This window comes from Erpetoichthys calabaricus, chromosome 18 (assembly GCF_900747795.2).
Source record: "Erpetoichthys calabaricus chromosome 18, fErpCal1.3, whole genome shotgun sequence".
Classification (NCBI taxonomy): Eukaryota; Metazoa; Chordata; class Cladistia; order Polypteriformes; family Polypteridae; genus Erpetoichthys; species Erpetoichthys calabaricus.
In genome coordinates, this window is record NC_041411.2 from 77,927,320 (window position 1) to 77,947,872 (window position 20,553).

At 43.8% G+C, this 20,553-nt stretch overlaps 1 protein-coding gene across 1 annotated transcript in view; it reads left to right on the top strand.

Annotated features, from left to right (window-relative positions):
• lmcd1 (LIM and cysteine-rich domains 1) overlaps positions 1–20,553 on the top strand; it is a 94,693-nt gene that overhangs the window by 18,607 nt on the left and 55,533 nt on the right. Inside the window, exon 2 of the mRNA XM_051921029.1 lies at positions 18,486–18,574. Within this exon, the coding sequence (XP_051776989.1) occupies positions 18,486–18,574 (89 nt within the window). The remainder of the gene's footprint in view (positions 1–18,485; positions 18,575–20,553) is intronic.

A 20,553-nucleotide genomic window follows, 5' to 3' on the forward strand; every position in this document is an offset into this window, starting at 1 on the left:
TGGTGTCATCGGGTCCAGGCAGAATTTCGCATAATCAGTCTGCAGTGGAAAGAGATGAAGGATCAGTACACTCTGCTACCCCCTTGTCTGGCATGGAGTTACCCTCATTCAGGCCCTTTAGCTGCCTCCCATGCACACGTGTGTGACAGAGCATATGCCATTTTCTTCATGCCTGGCACTTCTAGCCTGTTCCTGGATTGCTTGGCCAGACCCTTGGACCCTACAACGTTTTAGGCATAGCTTCACAGGATGTCTGCACCCCTTCTGACAGCATCTCCTACCTCAGTCTGTGTGGCCCCATCAGAATTTTCATTGCAAAAATGTCACTGATAGATGATGTAAATGGAGGTAGACAGCAAGTCAGAAAGGATTGGGGCACCTAGGTGAACCCCATATAATCGAGAGTTGCAGGGGGCGTCTTGTTAGGACTGACGCCAAGATGGCGACGGAGCTGGTTTTCAGGAAGATGAGGTGGAAGGGGCTGGTTCTGGAGGCAGAAGTCGCATCATAGGTGGTTTGTCCGCCAATCATCCGTGCTACACAGGGAAGAAGAGAAAAGGCATTTAAGCGACAGTGCCACACTCTGGCTTGGAGTGTAGTTACCAGTAGGTGAGCCCTGAGGTTGTATCTCATGCATATGTATGTGACAACAGATTCATATGGGCAAAATGCAGTTCTACAGGAGGCGATAACAACAAAAACTGCACAGAATGCACTTAAATCTGAACAGGAAAATAAATGTATGAATGAAAATGAATCCGAAAATGAAGATTATAATCTATATAAAATTAACTTATTCAAATGGCAGGAAAACAGTCTCATCAGTAGGATGAGTGCAGCTGCTGGTGAGTAAGGTAGGATCAAGCATAGGTCAAACGCGTACCAAAAGATATCTCTTAGTCCAATAAAGTGTGCTGTAACGGCCGACCCCTTACCCAGCCGGCAGCTACACTTCCAAGACCTGTGGCCTGGATAAATTACTGAGGCTAATCTATAAATACCAAGCCGTACCTCTAACAAATAAAATTTTCCCCACAATCGACGGTTTAAACATAAGCACACAAAAGCAGATATGTAAAAATAGGTGGATAAATATATTAAATGAAACAATAACAAAAAATGCAAATATCACACGTAGAAAATAAGTATATATTTATAGATATGTATATCCCTCCACCAAACTAACAATGTGACAACACCATATATACAATAACAAACCCTCCCTTGTCCCAGTAACATATAACAAACACAAAACACGATTAACAATGAATGAATACGGAAAATGCCAATGATATTGAACTTGAGTCCGAGTATACAACTGTCCTGAATACGGATGACTGGTCAACAGATAAGTGATGCGTTTGAATTTCCCGGAAAAAATGGAGCAACCTCACCGTAAATCCTCAACGTGTGGTGGATAATATAGTCCAACCCCGGGGTCTCTGGCGATGATTGAATTGAAGTAAGTCCGGCGGAATGAAAAACAAACTGTGGAAAACAGCAGGTAAAGTTGGTTCATTGTCGTGAAAATGTAATCTCCGTCTTTCTCTTCTCTCCTTCATCTGTCCCCCTGTATTTACAGGGACGACATTCGCTGACGTACACATTATAAACAGCAAACGGGACGATGGAAACAAAACGCACTCAGTACAAACATTAAAAACACTATTACTATGTAGCCCCACTACAGTGTTTTAAAAAGGATTAGTGAAATTTCAAAGCAGACTGTCCACACAAGAATAGAGAAAAGTTGTTACACATCTCTCTATGTATAAAATCCAACATCTGTCTGTCTGTCTGCTTTTCATGAGACACTACTTAACGGATTTAAATCGGGTTTTTTTCTAGAATTTGCTTGAACATTACGGTTGATTTTGCGACTTCTCTCATCGCGCTAAGTAGCAGAGTTCGCTTGTGGTACTGATTTATTTGAGAGAATCCGAGAGAGACATAGCAGGCCGAGAGGTGCCATCTTCCAGGTGTGTATCTTACATCGGCTTAACTGGCGATCGAGTGAACTACTTAACGGATTTAGAACTTTTTTTTTTCTAGAATTTGCTGGAACATTCCGGTTCACTTTGTGACTTCTCATTGTGCTAAGAATCATAGTTCCCTTGCAGAAGCGAAATATTCACGCTAATCCAAGACAGAGGCTGCGGGCCGAGGGGTGGGGGAAAGTGTGACGTCAGGAGTGGGAAGCCAGGCAGGGCCCTCCTCACTGTCCTGTTTCACTACTACACGGGCGAATCCGCAGGGGACGGCTAGGGTAAAATAAAGAGCAAAAAGGAAAAAATGTTTCTTCTTGTTAAACTGTTTCTATACTTAAGGATGAGTTCTTTCTCTGTACTCTACTTCACATACAGTACGTTCTAAACATATGGCTCTGCACGTACAACTTGAGCACGTTAAGGCCCGATTTGAAACTGTGTGCCCTCCATGGCTTACACACGGAAAGGCAGGCCACTAACTAAGACTAATCTACAATCAGAGGGGCCAGAAATAGTTAGAATATTCCATTTCAATTCATCTTGTGACAATTATTAGAACCTCCCATATACTATGCACTAATTTATAGGAAAACATTTAATTTAACTTAAATAACTTAGAAATGGCTTACAGTCTTGCAGTTCGAGCACTAATGTCCTTACCTTGATACGTGGAGAACTGCCGAGTGTCCATTCTCAGATGTATGACACGAAAGGCATCTGCCACCATGCGATACATGAATCTCGCTCCCACTGGTATCGAGTTAGTATCAGCTGGCACAGCTCAGATTTCTGCAAGCAGTTGTGCCAGCTTCGCTTGGGTCGAGTGGAAAACCTAAAAGCCAATTAAGACAATGTGTACCTGTTTGAGGTATGGAAGGAAATTGGAATACATACAGAGAAATGTCACACAGACGCAAGATGAGAAAGTGAAAACACCACACTGACAGTGACCTGAGCTGGCAATTAAACCCAAGTGCCAGGAGCTGTGCGGCAGAAGTGCTAACCACTACACGTCACGCAGTGCACCTGTGCAGGAACTCTTTTTCAATGGCTAGAAAGGCTTTTTCCCCCCAGAAACACATCTCTCTTGTCCAAGTCGCATCTTTTCAACAGGCCATCCCTTGAGAATGTGTGCTTGAGCTATAAATCTACATAGTGACAAGGATCCTCTTTGGTACCACGGAACAAGGGCGTAACTATTTTTGAAGCTGGAGAAGTTTGAAAATTAAGTATTTAAAAAAAAAAACGTATGAAGTGTGTCCCACTCACTTTTTAAAAAAAGTTGTATCCCCCTTAATCTATGTCTGCTTTATTGCCTTTCACTTTTCCTCAATCCACCATCACAGACCTGTGAAGTGCATTCAAGACAGAATCCAGGATGCACTTCTTCATACTAACGGATGATAGGAATCTAGAACAAGCTACCAAGTTGAAGTGGACGCCTTAGCATCTTTTCAAAAGCATCTGGATGAGGCATTGGGACTGGGGTCTTGGCTATTAGCTGACATCTTCTGGGGCGGAATATACCGCATTTGGTCTGCGAGGAGATAAGAGAAAGGATTAGTGCACTCTGCCACCCCCTGGTCTGACCGGGAATTACCTTCTTTGGAGTCCTTTAGCTGCCTCCCATGCGCACGTGTGTGACAGCCATTATAGTTTGCTGTTTATCAGGCTCCAGACCCACCTTTAATTGCCCATTATTAAAATCCTGATTGATGTGATGAGATTTTCTGAAGACGAGAATAAACAGTAGATTGAGTCACGGTAGCCCACTGAACTAAGGCACCGCAGCAGAGTGGGAGTACTTGTCTTTGGAATCCAGAAATGTATAGCAATAGACTTGACTTGAGAGTTGACTTTCTATTATGTATGCTAGAATAAAGTGGCAACCAGGGCTTGACAGCGGGGATTTTGGACCTTGCGTGCATTTCATTTTCCTCAAACACCCTGGTTAGATAAGTACAACACAAGGCAATTGTTCTTTTAAGGGGCGATATAGCTCCCTAGTTGGAATAAGTTCTTTTGTAATTGCGGTGTTTTAAGTAACCGAAAACTATATAGATATGATATTAAAAGGCGATACTTCTCCCATAGTGATACGGCGGTAAAAATCACATAAGAGAAAATAACTTAGCTTTCTTTACTGACAATTTACGCGGCATTACAGATGGGAAGCCTGTGGCAAAGACAATACCAAGGTGGGATCTTGATCTATACAGTCTGCCATCTTTCGTCGCTGCGCTGGAAGGGTTTTCCAGATGGATGACGATATCACCCATCTATCCGTCGGCTTCAAAGTATTTGGCTGCTGTCCAAGTCTTTATATACTGTTTTCTCCACGTGCAGGCCCTTACTTGGGATCCAGACAAGGAAAGGAGAGGATTTGATTTCATCTCTAACATACAGAAATAGTACAATGCCCATTTTCAAAGTTGTACCTTCTCTCTTCAAATGCTTACCTAGCAGCCCCTGTGTGCTAACTTTAGCCAGGCTTTTACATGTGAGTGGATTTATAAAATAATTCTTGTACAGAGCACAGTGACATTAAACTTACATTCTTATTACAACAATGCAATTTATTTTTGTATAGTAGCCCAAAATCACAGAACAAGTGCCGCAATGGGTTTTAACAGCCCCCCCCCCCAAGCCTTAACTCACTAAGAAGACCAGGAAAAACTCCCAAAAAATGGAAGAAGAGAGACCCCTTTCCAGATAGGTTGGGCATGCAGTAGGTGTCAAAGAGAAGGGGGTCAATATAATACAATAGACAGAGCAGAACACAAGTAATCCTCAATACAGTATAACATCCATCTATTATCCAACCCGCTATATCCTAACTACCGGGTCACGGGGGTCTACTGGAGCCAATCCCAGGGTGCAAGGCAGGAAACAAACCCCAGGCAGGGTGCCAGCCCACCACAGGGCGCACACACTATGGACAATTTAGAATCACCAATCCACCTAACCTGCGTGTCTTTGGACTATTGGAGGAAACCCACGCAGACATGGGGAGAACATGCAAACTCCACGCAGGGAGGACCCGGGAAGCAGTCTACTAACTGTGAGGCAGCAGCGCTACCCACTGCGCCACCGTGCCGCCCCACAGTATAACTAAAATAAAAATATTACAAGTACAGAGCAGAATTTAACAGTAAATGATATCCCATAATATGATTTGGATTTGTTCAGAGTCCTGGAGACCTCAGCCATCAAGCTGCCTCCCCCTATTGGCCATTCCACGGCTGAGTCAATTTTGGGCCAGCCAATCTGATGAAAGGACCCCTCTACCCGACAATTCCTGTTATCCTCCGTCAGAGCTGACTTTACCTTAGGCAGGCAAAACCACTTGGCAGTTGGGCTGTAGGCACCAAGTGCCGCATTTGAGTACAAAGTCCCAATAACTATGCTGTCACGTAAGATCCTGTACTTTTTTCTCCTGGACATTTACTGGCAGTAACATCAAAGTCAGAACTGATGGACTACTGGACAACATACTGTATATTATATTCATTAATATCCCGAAGCATTTATTTATTTACTAATTTTGAAAATGACAATGACCAAATGTGAAATTTGAACCCCAGCACTGACAATATAAGTCAACAGCACTAACCGTCGTGCCACCCCGCCACCTCAGTAAGGAGTTACGTCACTCTAAATTACTGCTTCAGTAGTAGCACCGGATTCTTTTCTTTCTTTCTGGCATGTTTAGAAAGCAGGCTTCTTCGTATCCTCCTTAAAAGCAAAGGAATGTGAAATCATCTGACAACACCTGAAGTCCCGCAGCACTCGTTTTTGGCTGCGCTCATATTCTCCCTCTTTCAGACATTTGTTACTACTTTGTTTTTTGCAGAGTCATAACAGTTTAAACAATTCCTGTGTCACAAATTCAACTTTGTGCCAAACCATTTTCAGCTTGTCTTTTATTCCCGTGAGTGTGCTTCTTCCCTTCTGCCACATTTCTTGCAGCTTCATTTATTCTTTTTATTTCTGTCTTTCCATCTCTTGATGTCTTCCCTTTACTTTATCTCTTTGTTTTGCCTTACATTTTGTTTGTTCATTTTGTCTATTGTAGAAGAACAGATGCAGAGATGTAAAAATGGCTGAGGATTTTCAAAAAAGAAAAGAAAAACACTTCTTGACTGTTGGTAACAATGGCAACAGAATCCATCCATCCATTATCCAACCTGCTATATCCTAACTACAGGGTCACGAGGGTCTGCTGGAGCCAATCCCAGCCAGCACAGGGCACAAGGCAGGAACAAATCCTGGGCAGTGCGCCATCCCACCGAAGGGCACACACACACCAAGCACACACTAGGGACAATTTAGGATCACCAATGCACCTAACCTGTATGTGTTTGGACTGTGGGAGGAAACCCACGCAAACACGAGGAGAAGCAAACCCAGGTCTCCTAACTGCGAGGCAGCAGCACTACCACTGCGCCACCGCAAAAGAATATAAAAGAAAAAGAAAACGCTCCTGCACAGCACCGGTGTCGCCTTCAGCATGCCGATCAGTAGTAGCTACCACAAAGACGTGTCCCGACCATGCTGCAGTTTCAGTAGAAGGCGAAGTCACTGGGTCACCTGGTTAGGGAAGAAATGCACAAACATATCAGCTGAGCATAATTAAGCCAAGAGGAGAAATTATCTTGAAATTAAAAGTTGGTACCCGAAGTGGCTCAACAGTAAGTGCTCATCGTCACCACCTGACGCGTGGCTGGATTCCCACAATGAATGAAACGACACTTTCAGGCTCTCGGTGTACATCCAGCCTCACAGTTGATGTCATCTCGTGTCACCCACACCTTATAGAATAGAATGAAACATTAATTTTCATTGTTCTGTGTATGGGCATGTGTAGCAGACAAATAATAATAATAATTCATTTTATTTATAAGGCACTTTACATTTGTAGTAAATCTCAAAGTGCTACATAAAAAAAATGTAAACAAGGACACAACAAGATAAAAACAAAGATAAAACAATAATTAGAGGCAATTTTGTTAATATGCTTTCCTAAATAGAAAAGTCTTTAGCTGTTTTTTAAAACAGCCCACAATCTGCTGTGATTTCAGGCTCTCTGGTAGGGCATCCCAGAGCCGTGGAGCAGCGACTGCAAAGGCTTGGTCACCCATTGTACAAAGTTTGGTCACAGGGGGAAGAAGGCGGTGGGTATTTGCAAAACGGAGGTTTTTGTAGTGGATTGTAATATAAGGAGTTCCTTAAAGTATTGTGGAGCATTTCCATGAATACGCTGATGAGTGAGCAAACAGAGTTTGTACTCAATATGGAGGTGAATAGGGAGCCAATGAAGTGACTGCAGGATTGGTGAAATATGTTCATATTTTCACACCCGGTGGGCTGGCGCCCTGTCCGGGGTTTGTTTCTTGCCTTGCACCCTGTGTTGTCTGGGATTGGCTCCAGCAGACCCCCGTGACCCTGTACTTAGGATATAGCGGGTTGGATAATGGATGGATGGATGGATATTCACACTCTCATCAGTTTTTTTGTATATTTGGATAAACACTATTGAATTTGGGGTGGCGCGGTGGTAGCGCTGCTGCCTTGCAGTAAGGAGACCTGGGTTAGCTTCCCAGGTCCTCCCTTCGTGGGTTTGCTCCGGTTTCCTCAGACAATTCAAAGAAATGCAGGTTGGGTGCAAAATCTGCGATAGAGTGAAGCTGCGAAAGTCGAAGTGTGATATAGCGAGGGATTACTGTACTTGGTTTTCATCCCACATCTCAGTGACATGCATGTTACAGTGCATCCAGAAAGTATTCACAGCACATCACTTTTTCCACATTTTGTGATGTTACAGTCTTATTCCAAAATGGATTAAATTCATTTTTTTCCTCAGAATTCTACACACAACACCCCATAATGACAACATGAAAAAAGTTTACTTGAGGTTTTTGCAAATTTATTAAAAATAAAAAAATTGAGGAAGCACATGTCCATAAGTATTCACAGCCTTTGCCCTGAAGCTCGAAATTGAGCTCAGGTGCATCCTGTTTCCCCTGATCATCCTTGAGATGTTTCTGCAGCTTCATTGGAGTCCACCTGTGGTAAATTCAGTTGACTGGACATGATTTGGAAAGGCACACACCTGTCTATATAAGGTCCCACAGTTGACAGTTCATGTCAGAGCACAAACCAAGCATGAAGTCAAAGGAATAGTCTGTAGACCTCCGAGACAGGATTGTCTCAAGGCACAAATCTGAGGAAGGTTACAGAAAAATTTCTGCTGCTTTGAAGGTCCCAATGAGCACAGTGGCCTCCATCATCCATAAGTGGAAGAAGTTCGAAACCACCAGGACTCTTCCTAGAGCTGGCTGGCCATCTAAACTGAGCGATTGGGGGAGAAGGGCCTTAGTCAGGGACGTGACCAAGAACCCGATGGTCACTCTGTCAGAGCTCCAGAGGTCCTCTGTGGAGAGAGGAGAATCTTCCAGAAGGACAACCATCTCTGCAGCAATCCACCAATCTGGCCTGTATGGTAGAATGGCCAGACGGAAGCCACTCCTTAGTAAAAGGCACATGGCAGCCCACCTGGAGTTTGCCAAAAGGCACCTGAAGGACTCTCAGACCTTGAGAAAGAAAATTCTCTGGTCTGATGAGACAAAGATTGAACTCTTTGGCGTGAATGCCAGGCGTCATGTTTGGAGAAAACCTGGCACCATCCCTACAGTGAAGCATGGTGGTGGCAGCATCATGCTGTGGGGATGTTTTTCAGCGGCAGGAACTGGGAGACTAGTCAGGATAAAGGGAAAGATGACTGCAGCAATGTATAGAGACATCGTGGATGAAAACCTGCTCCAGAGCGCTCTTGACCTCAGACTGGGGCGACGGTTCATCTTTCAGCAGGACAACGACCCTAAGCACACAGCCAAGATATCAAAGGAGTGGCTTCAGGACAACTCTGTGAATGTCCTTGAGTGGCCCAGCTAGAGCCCAGACTTGAATCCGATTGAACATCTCTGGAGAGATCTTAAGATGGCTGTGCACCAACGCTTCCCATCCAACCTGATGGAGCTTGAGAGGTGCTGCAAAGAGGAATGGGCGAAACTGGCCAAGGATAGGTGTGCCAAGCTTGTGGCATCATATTCAACAAGACTTGAGGCTGTAATTGCTGCCAAAGGTGCATCGACAAAGTATTGAGCAAAGGCTGTGAATACTTATGTACATGGGATTTCTCAGTTTTTTTATTTTTAATAAATTTGCAAAAACCTCAAGTAAACTTTTTTCACGTTGTCATTATGGGGTGTTGTGTGTAGAATTCTGAGGAAAAAAATGAATTTAATCCATTTTGGAATAAGGCTGTGACATAACAAAATGTGGAAACAGTGATGCGCTGGGAATACTTTCCGGATGCACTGTATATTATTTGGCGATTCAAAACTTGTCTAGTCCTGTTCTGAGAGAGTGTCAGGTGGTGGTCTTCTTTGTGACCATTGTCGTGTACGTTCAGGGCCCTTGCCCGGTCAGGACACCTCCACACTGGAAGGACCAGGAGTGGAAACGTGGCCAGAACATTACCTCCCTAGGTTGCAACTGCTCTTGCTAATAGCGGTGCCTCAGACTCCCGCAGGGCTCCATAGGGGGTTGGATTTTGATACAGCCCTGTTGTGGTCCGTGGGTGCCGCCAGGGAGTGCTATAGCAGACACTGAACCCTGGAGTGCAGCACTTCCGACCACACCTGGAAGTGCTGCTGGAAATCCATCGACGAGCACCTGGAGCACTTCTGGGTGCCTTATATAAGAAGGGGCCGGCAGACACAACTTGGTGAAGAGGGAGACGAAATTTGCCAGGAGGAGTGGAGGAGAAGAGAAGGAAGAGAAAATTAAGTAGAAGAAAATGAGTTGTGTATTGTGTGCCTTGCTTTTGGGACTGTGTTGTGCTTGTGGGAAGATGTTTCCCACAAGGGAGAAAGGAAATAAAAGTCCTGTGTGCCTGCACTTGTGTCTTCTGCGTCTGTCCGTGTCGGGGTTGACTTTCTCACCATTCCTTGTCGGTTCTTGCCATGGGCCTGATGCTGCCACTGCACTGAAAAAGACTAATGGCTTTGTAAAATGAATGAATAAATGAAGAATATGTATAGTCATCAAGGTGTCATGTGGAAAGCCAATGGTTTGTACCTGCAATCTCAAAGTGAACATTTAGTAGTAAGATGAATGTTCCGGTTGGACAAATTTAAGGAAGTTTGTGAAGTGCATTCAAAAAGTGCCATTTAAAGGTCATTTCTGACTCTGTTTGCACCTTCCCGCTTATATCTTCTGGATAAGTTGGCCAGTGGCACGCCTTCATTCCTAACATTTGAACTAAGGGCTTTCTTACTATTGCGTGTACGTGACATAGGTATCATGTTGCAGCGAGATAATACAACATATATGCGAGAAGAAGGGTGATGCATTTGAAAAAATATGTGGCACCCATGTGATAATAAGTTGCTGTGCGGGTTTGCCATGTCTTGTGTACTAGAGAGTAAATGTTGGAAACTGATTTTTATCTTACACGTAATGGCTTTGGCAAGCAAATCAGAAAGTGACGTGCATTTGTCACTGGTTTGATATGAAAGAGTATTCTAACAGTACAGAATGCTTGTATGCTTTTAGGATGGTGGAAAGAGTCCTGACCAAACTTACTTTTAAATGATATGTTACCCAATGCTGCTACCATTGATTAAGGTTTCCCACAATCCTTTAATGGAAAAATTGCTGAATGGTGTAATCTATCCATTTTGCCTTTTGTGATCCTCCTGAATCCAATTTTATTGTCATAGGGGGTCACAACGTTATCTGCAAAACAGTGAGGACAAGGCAGGAAACAAATCTGGATGGTGTACCAGGCCATTGCAGGGCAAACCGGGACACATCACTGCAGTCCATCATCTTCTCTATATATATATATATATATATATATATATATATATATATATATATATATATAAAATAAAACGTCTGTTCTCTGTCCGTTAAGAATTACTTAACGGATTTAGATCGGGTCTTTTTCTATAATTTGCTTGAATATTCCGGTTGATTTTGCAACTTCTCTCATAGTGCTAAGAATCATAGTTCGCTTATATATTCGTGCTAATCTGAGACCGAGGCTGTGGGCCGAGGGGAGAGGGAAGAGTGACCTCAGGAGTGGGGAGCCGGGCAGGGCCCTCCTCACTCACGCATCAGTCGCTCTACCTCTCGCCATGTGTTGGAGCGCACCTCGCCTCCGCTTAGCTAGCGATACCCATTTATTCAGCAGACATTATCATCTAGAGATTGTTAAGCATTAACGTTGGATGTTTTTGAGAAATGATCAGAGTTGCGTGTATTTTAGAGGGTAGCTGTTCATTGGTAGAAATATCACGGCCATGTGCTTTTCTCCCCACGTGGGAGACACCCTCCCGTCAGAGCCTTCCGCTTGGTCAGAGATACCTTGCCAACTTTTTACATTTTTTTACATTTTACATTTTTTTTGCCCCTGATAGCAAACGAAAAATATTGTACTGTATATCAAGAGGCCCTCGGATATGAAAGCTATCAATATAAATTCTTCTCAATACAAATTATGTTTTTATTTTTTTCTTCTTTTTGGCGGTTCTCCCCATTATACCGTAAGGAACTTTCAGAACTGACCTCTCCTTTTGGCGGTTTCATTCCTTATTCCCGTTAATTTCATGGCAGAGACGCACAGGGGCTGCCCCTAGTCTCCCTTCCTTTTTCCACACGGCCGCTGTCCGCGCACTTACCGCGTGGTTGGCTCCCTATCTATATACGTTAACAACATCCCGCACTCATGTGCCTCCTCACTCGCTTCCTTACTTTCCTCGGCTGTTCGTCGTGCTCACTGCTCCCTTCTTCTTTACTCCACCGCTTCAAACCTGTTATTGTTCGCCTTCCTTCACATCTTCCTGCTGGTGACTCCTGCCTTTTCGTTACAATCATCAAATTCACTCTCAATACTAAAATAAACCTACGACAATTACATTGACAATCATGTTACGTTATTTTTAAAATGTTTCCTTTTCTTTTTCATAACTTCTTTAACACACTACTTCTCTGCTCTGAAGCACGGGTATTTTGCTAGTATAATATAATATACAAACGTCTACACGTGGAAGTCTGTGTGTCTGTCCAACCCGGAAGTGAGAGGTGGAATCGTGGTAAGGGCTCCACCTCCGAGGATACGCAAGCGTGGCCAGCATGTCTGCAGCTTCACTCTGTTGCGGCAAACCGAAACCTCTGAAGAAAGACAAAGTCGCTTAGCAGCTAATACAGGAGCGAGGCGAACACATCGGCAAAACGGTATCCCATTTACTTTTCCTCCCGCCGCTAATACACAAGCGAGGCGAGCACACCAGCAAAACAAAACCTCTGAAGAAACTTTCAATGATCTGACATCTCGACATTTCAATTTTTTTTTTTTTCAATTTCAATAGTTTCTAGGACCTCGTGCTTTTTACAGCACAGGCTTACACAGCTAGTATAATACAGTATAATCTCTTATATATACTGTATTTCTCTTCTGGCTCGTCCTGCTTCCACTTCAAAACTGGTCCCACCCACACGCAGCTGACACGGCATTTCTCGATTCCTATTCGTCTTCTTCCAAACCCTTCCCCACGCTGCATTGGGACTCCAGACCAGCAGTGCAAACACTGACATGCACTATACTGGCCTGCTGAGCGTAATACATACAAGTACTCGAGGTGCTGCCACAACGGTAAAGTAGCTTTACCACCTTTGCAGGAGCCGCCTGTGTCTTTACGACAGCTTCTTACACAGCAAACATCAGAAGCTAAAAATTATCGTGAACACATTCGAGAATACAACTCTTCTCTAGCGTTTCCTTCCATGGGTGCACAGATAACTCAATCTCCTGCCCATGGACCATACTGTTTTAAAATACACAGGCAAATTTACAGTATTACCAACTCTCTCCACTATACGCTAACACTTCTACCTCTCCAGGATATGGACAGTTGTATGTTTTTGACACAGCGCAAGCTACTGAAGGACGCTTACAAAATAAAGCAAACTCTGCATGCAGCGAAAATGTACTTCTCCAGCTAGATTCCATGCTCAGAACCATCATACAAACACATGCATGAAATCGCTCAGTCCAATCCAACAGCATCTGTACGAATGGTTTTCAAGGAAACCCTTAAGCAGGATTTACGACAATACAATGCCCCGACATGTCACACCGATGTTGCAGCGATTTTCGTCGGAGAAGATGGAGAACCACCTGCCGAAAGGGACATTTGCATCTATCCCATAGGCAACTCCTGTAAACAGATTTCCACGCTCAATATGAATTGCGATCCTATGGTTTACCCACTTTTATTCCCTTAAGGAAACATTGGCTGGCACAAAGATTTACAACATGTTCCCGATAAAAGAACCGCCAAGCGAATAAGGCTTACTCAATGCCAATTTTACACGTACCGATTAGCAATGAGGAATACATTTAGTATTTTGCACTCCAGCAGCAAACTATTCCAACAGTACGTCGTAGATGCGTATGTTAAAACAGAGGGTGCGCGTCTCAACTATCTCAGATTACATCAACAAGATCTGCGTGTGGAACAGTACAAAGGACTATCAGACGCACTGCAAGCAAACGCTGAAAATAACGTACGTGTAGGCAAAATTATCATATTACCGTCCACATTTCCAGGAAGTCCAAGATACATGCCACAAAACTATCAAGATGCCATGGCCATAGTACGTAAATTCGGAAAGTCTGATTTATTTATCACTTTCACATGTAATCCTGCTTGGCCAGAAATTCTACATGCACTGTCGAATACCCAAAGACCAGAGCACAGACCTGATATTGTAGTACAAGTCTTTTGGATTACACTGCAGGAATTACTTAAGAGACATTCTACAAAAACATCTTTTTGGGGTTGTTATTACACCGCTGTATGCTACGGCAGGCGTCGGCTAGTATAATATAATGTAATATAATATAATATGCCAAGGACAGGCCTTGAACTCCTTGTGTGACTGCCAAGATTGACAAACACTTGCCTGTCAGTTAAGTAAAACTTAAACCACTGGAGAGCAGTGCCAGAAATGTCCCAGATGCTTGCCATTCTGGATTGTAGAAGATTGTGATTGACAGTATCAAATGTTGCACTAAGGTCTAATACAATTGATCTGTAGCCATACGTACATTGAGCAATCCATGAAATGGTTCCATCAGGTTGTTACAAGTTAAGTAACTATTGAGGTGGGAAGTCAAACCAAGCTTGACACCTGTAGATAGAAAAGGTAACGGAGAAAAACAGGGGGTGAAGATAGTATGGATTGTTAACCTCAGGTCCTGTTTTTTTTTAATGTTGGATTACAGAAGCAAATCTCAAAGCAGCTGGCACAGAGTCTGTAATTAAGGAATGTATTTATTATTGTTGTGACAGCAGGGATTTGATGAATGTGTTGTGGGGATGAGTTCCAGTACAACAATGGTAGGTCTCATTTTACAGAGCAGATCTTGTACAGATGATGAAGAAATTAGGGAAAGTGTGTTAAAGGAGATAGATGAAGAGGGAAGTCAGGGAAGAATATAACAGGATGATGACGAGCTAGTGTTTTGTTAAGGCATTACCTTTTCTAGTCAGAGATGAGACAACATGTGTATGTGGAATCCTTTGGTGCCCACTGCCAATGGAAATTAAAAAAGGATATGAAATCAAAAACTGAGTAGGCTATTTTACTGAGAATGCCTTTCACTTCCAAGAATCATCAGCATCAGAGGTAGGTGCATGGCAAATGCAGTGAGAGTTCAATGTAGCCTTTACGATGCAACAAGGTATGCGCATTTTTCAAACCATCCTGAGTGGTTGCTGATCTAACCGTTTTAGCAGGTGTTTCAGTATCTCTAAAGCCATTTACTACTGACGAGGTCCTGGGAAAACAATCAGTTCCTTTTACTCCAGTATTCACTTGAAACAGTCAAACGAGTACAACTGTGCCCATTTCCTGTGTGAATAGCACTCACCTTACCTATAAAGGTCTGCTCTCTCTGTTGTCAGTGTGGAGTTTGCATATTCTTGTTGGTTTATGGTTATGTGCTTTGGCAATTCCAAATTAGTCATGTGTTGGTGTATGTGTGAGTGAGCCCTCTGATGGACTAGCATTCTGCCCAGCCAGGCTCTGGCTTCTGAGACCCTCAATTGTAGTAATCATGTTTATGAATGTTTGAATTTATATATGTATTATATAAGTGTGTATATGTATGCATGTGTGTGTGTGTAGTAATATATATTTATATATACTAGGGGGCTTTGCCCCCTGCTTGCTTCGCGAGCCCACTCCTTCCCCCTCACCCCGGGACGCATCAGCCTCTTCGCGTCTCTGCCGTTCGCATTGTGAAGGGGGCGGCTGAACACATGCTTTCGAGATGCGGATGGATCACCTGCTTGCTTACTGCTCCTCCTGCTGTGCTGCGTGTTCTGCTTCTCGCGCTGTGCGTCGATCATTTAAAACCCTGCACAGCAGCTGTCCTTTGGTCTCACTGCTCTGTCTTGCTGGACGTCAAAGTGTCTCTTGCGGGATGTCCGGGCTGATTATTACTTACCTTAGTTTCTGAATTTGCAAATAGATTATTATTGTTCTCTTGTGCATCGTTTTTTGCCTTCTATTCTCTCCAACGCTTTTGTGTCTCTTTTCGACGCTCTGCTCTTTCTTCTTCGCTTAGTTGTTCATGGGTCATCTAGAACGTATAACATTTTTAAGAGCTGGTAGCACATGAAGCGTGTCTGCCAAAAGCATTCCAACAACTGCGAGGTTAGATGTCCGTGAACTTGTTTTAAATTATTTATAAGTAGGGTGTGACGTGCAAAAGTCACCGTCTCACGGGTGTTACTTCCTAAGGTTGTAATGTCTAGTCTCGCGTGACGTCAAAGTGTCTCCCCGAGATGATCACATCTCGACCCGAGATTTTTTTATATAATAAATAGATATATATACTACAACAACAACAACATTTATTTATATAGCACATTTTCATACAAAAAAGTAGCTTAAAGTGCTACTATACTAGGGGGCTTTGCCCCCTGCTCGTTTTGCTTGCCAACCCCCTGCCCCCCCCCCCCCCCCCCCCCCCCCCCCCCGGGCGTGCTACATGCCAGCCACTTCACATCTCTGCCGCACACATTGTGAAGATGCAGTTGGATCAGCTGCTGGCTTGCTGCTGCTGCCGAGCTGCGTGTTCTGCTTGTCGCGCTGCGCGACAATCATTTAAAAGCCTGTACAGCAGCTGTCCTTTTGTCTCAGTGCCTTGTCTCGTGGGTCGTTAAAGCTTTCCAAGAAAATCATGTATTGTCTCTTCCCAAGCCTTCCAAGATTTTTTTTTATATAATTAGATAGATAGATAGGTAGGTGAATGATGAGGCAGGGCAAAATCCAGATGCTTGGAATGTCAACCAGGCAAAGCACATGCTCAATAGTGCTCTCGTGCTGGGACAATTCCCTTGGGATAGTGCTCTTTTAGGGGACACACTCTCTCTCTGTCACTCTCTATAGCAGTCAGATCCACCTCCTGGAAGCATCGGCCTTTTATACTAAGCGGAACCAGAAGAGGTGGGGCTTCCTTGGCTTCGAGGCTTAGTGACAACGGCTGCTCTCATACCAAGGTGATACTATATACCTTAGGTGAGCCTGGATGGTGACAATCTGGTGTGTATCCGTGACATTGTTGTGATATATGTATATGTATGTTGTATTAGAGACAAAACACAATTGAAAAAGGTTTGGGAGTCCTCCCCGTATACGGTAAGGTTTGCTCAAAAAAAAATAGTCTTAAGAAACTGAGACCAAAAGTGGACTGGCTGCAGAGCAAGGCTGTTGTCTTTTATTGCTGTGAAGAGGGAAGAGGCGGGACGTCTAGTCGAACGAGGGAGGGAGACTAGGTCTTACTGTTCCTGTAAGGAGGGAAGAAGAGGCATTAGCACACCTCATTACCCCCTGTACCTGTGTGTCAGCAGTAGGTAGACCCCACTGCTGCCTCCCATGCATGCTTGTGTGAAAAATAAATATATATATACTCGGGGTCTTTGGCCCCTACTCACTTCGCTCGCCCACCCCCCACCCGGGGGCGCGCTTCACGCTTGCCACTTCATGTTGTGCTCGCGTTGTGAGGGGGGGGGGGGGGGGGAGTGGGCTGAACGCACACTAAGGAGATGCGAACAGATCAGCCTGCTGCTACCGAGCTGAGTGATCTGCATGTCATGCTGCGCAACGATCATTTAAAAGCCTGTACGGCAGCTGTCCTTTTGTCTCACTTCCTTGTCTCATGGGACATTAAAGTGTCTCCGAGAAATTGTTTGTAAGTAGGGCGTGACATGCAAGTAGTCTCGCGGGACTTCAAAGTGTCTCTCCGAGATAATCGCGTCTCGACCCAAGATTTTTTTATATAATGGATAGATAGATAGATAGGGCGGCACGGTGGTGCAGTGGGTAGCGCTGCTGCCTCGCAGTTAGGAGACCCGAGTTTGCTTCCCGGGTCCTACCTGCGTGGAGTTTGCATGTTCTCCCCGTGTCTGCGTGGGTTTTCTCCGGGCGCTCTGGTTTCCTCCCACAGTCCAAAGACATGCAGGTTAGGTGGATTGGCGATTTTAAATTGTCCCGTGTGTGCCCTGCAGTGGGCTGGCGCCCTGCCCAGGATTTGTTTCCTGCATTGTGTTGGCTGGGATTGGCTCCAGCCTACCCCTGTGACCCTGTAGTTAGGCTATAGCGGGTTGGATAATGGATGGATGGATAGATATATATTATATACTAGCTGTGTAAACCCATGTTGTAAAAAGTGCGGGCTCCTAGAAACCAGGGATTCTGGCACTTCAATCAAACAGTCGCATCAGTTGTATATGGGCAGCTCCTCGTCGGTTTTGTTTTGCCGATGTGCTCGCCTCAGTTGTCTATCAGTGAGTTTTTCTCTCCTCTGAGGTTTCCTTTTGCCTGATGTGCTCGCCTCATTTGTGTATTAGTGGAGCCGGTGTTACTTTGGCAACAGAGTCGCTTTCTTTGAGCTTCATGCTGTAGCCTCGTACTTCCAGGCCAGACAGCCAGACACACGCACTTCCACGTGTAGACAGTGTGTGTGTATATATTTTTTTTCCTATAGAGAACCCACTGTACAAAGGCCAATTCTATAGAAAAACACTTCTGGCTTGCTCTTTGCATCCATTTCTCAGACCCGAAGCAAAATTTGTGAGCCATCATTTTGGAATGAAAGTCACGCAATGAAAATTTACAAGTAATGTTGCCTTCTACAAATTAGACTTTAGGACTTGTTAAGATGCCTGGCAGAAAGAGACAGCTGTTTTAGTCTTTGTAAAAAAGCAGGCTATAAAATAATAATTATTCATTAACCCTCCCTCCTAAGCCACTGTGTAAAGCAGACAGTTTTAAACTGGTACTCAACTCCAGTGAAAGTTAAGTTTAAAACAAATGAGCAGGTTACTGACAGGGGCTGCATTTCCATTTTTCCAGATGTCTGTGTCGCAGCAGCCAGAAGGGCGAGGTGTGCCTTGTTTGAGATGTAAAGGAATCTGCGCTGGATTTGAGCCACATTCCTGGAGGTAACTCTTTCTCCTTTCCTTCGCCGTTTATTTTAGGTTAAACCATTGTCGCCCGCTTGAATTTAAATAGTGGTGATAGGAAGCCCAAATGCCACCTAAACATGAAGAAAACTATAAAATGAAGACTAATCCAGTTCTTATGTGAGTAATACTTCAACCCTGACATACCTATAAAGCTTTGGCTGCCATATTTTGAACTGTCATCCTTAACCAGAGTCGATTCCAACCTTATTCTGACTGCAAGGATAAACTCTTACCTCTTTGCATTAGTGATTAGACACAACCATGAAAAGGAAATGGACAAGTGGCTGGTGTTTCAAGAATGCTTAGTTTAAGTAAAACACATGAAGTAAGTAGGCAGAACTCCAGGAGTTTTAAATGAAGATGAAGAAGCAGTAATGCATAGTTGTAGTTCAGTAATAATCAGTAATTCTGCCAGGAATTTGGGAATATTTCTCCTTTTGTCCATGGGTGTGTTTACTCTAGGTCCTCTGATTTCCCCAAGAAAATGGGTATGTACAGGTAGATGCAACATTGTATTGGTCAGTTACGTATGTATATGTTTGTAAGTGTGGCATCCCATTAATATTTCAGTGCCAATCTTGTTAAAGGCTAAATACATAGCTCTTCACACTTCTATTATTGTCCAGTGCCAGAGTGCCATTTTAGATGTAAAGAGAATATAGTAGAGGGCTTGGAATAGAAACACGAGAGGCTACTTTATTAAGGATAATAGTGTTTGGAGACACAGCATCCCACTATCGCCACCTGGGGTTTGCCTGTGAGGAAGTCCAACATCTATTCACAGAGCGCTCCGTTCCCTACTTCCATACCAATAAACTGCCATCTTACTTTCTCTTCTACCAGTCAAGTGCTCGCCAACCCATTTTTCCTTACTGTACACTCAAATGGCCTATGCAAGGCAAGGCCATTTAAGGTGAGGTCCACAGCTACTCCCAAGATGGCCCTAGAAGTCACTTTCAGGGTTTTAAATTACCTGGGACTATCCTACTAGGACACTTCTTTGTGGTGCCAGCTGTACATGCAACTTCTTTAAAGGTCCAGGCAGGCCATACATCACCTGCTTATTATTGTAGGTGGCAGGGTGTAACATATGACATATCAGGCTTCATTATTTTTGTCTACTCTATATATTGTCACAAACTCCACAAAGAGCCATAGCAAGATTTGGGGCAGCCACCCATATATTTGGTTTCCTGGCTGCAAATTGCAAGTAAATGATAACACTGATGTGCAAAAAACAGAGTCCAAAACAGACCTGAGGGAATAGGGGAAAGGTGGAGGCGTTTAAAGGTCAGGGCAGGACGTCAAAGGGGCTGGGATCGGAAAGGTCTTCAGCCATAGGTTCAAGCCCAGACATGACATCAAGGGGGCCGGAGCTGTCAAGGCCTTCCTCTATAGCCGTGTTTCTCAACATCAGACCCCACTGTGGCTGCAGGTTTTTGTTCCAATCAGCTTCTGTTTTTAATTGGACTCCTGGGCTAATTAAGTGAACTGTTATTTCCCAAGTTCTGTGTTTTGGAAACAATATAGAAATTAGAAAACTAAGTTTGGTTAAAAAGAAAAATATATACTGTATATACTGTATATCTATAATAATAAAAGGCAAAGCCCTCACTGACTGACTGACTGACTGACTCACTCACTCACTCACTGACTGACTGATTCACTCATCACTAATTCTCCAACTTCCCGTGTAGGTGGAAGGCTGAAATTTGGCAGGCTTATTCCTTACAGCTTACTTACAAAAGTTAGGCAGGTTTCATTTCGAAATTCAAAGCGTAATGGTCATAACTGGAACATATTTTTTGTCCATACACTGTAATGGAGGAGGCGGAGTCACGTATCGCGTCATCACGCCTCCTACGTAATCACGTGAACTAAAAACAAGGAAGACATTTACAGCACGAGTCACACGCGGGAACGAAGGTAAATGACGTTAATTTTTGACTGTCTTT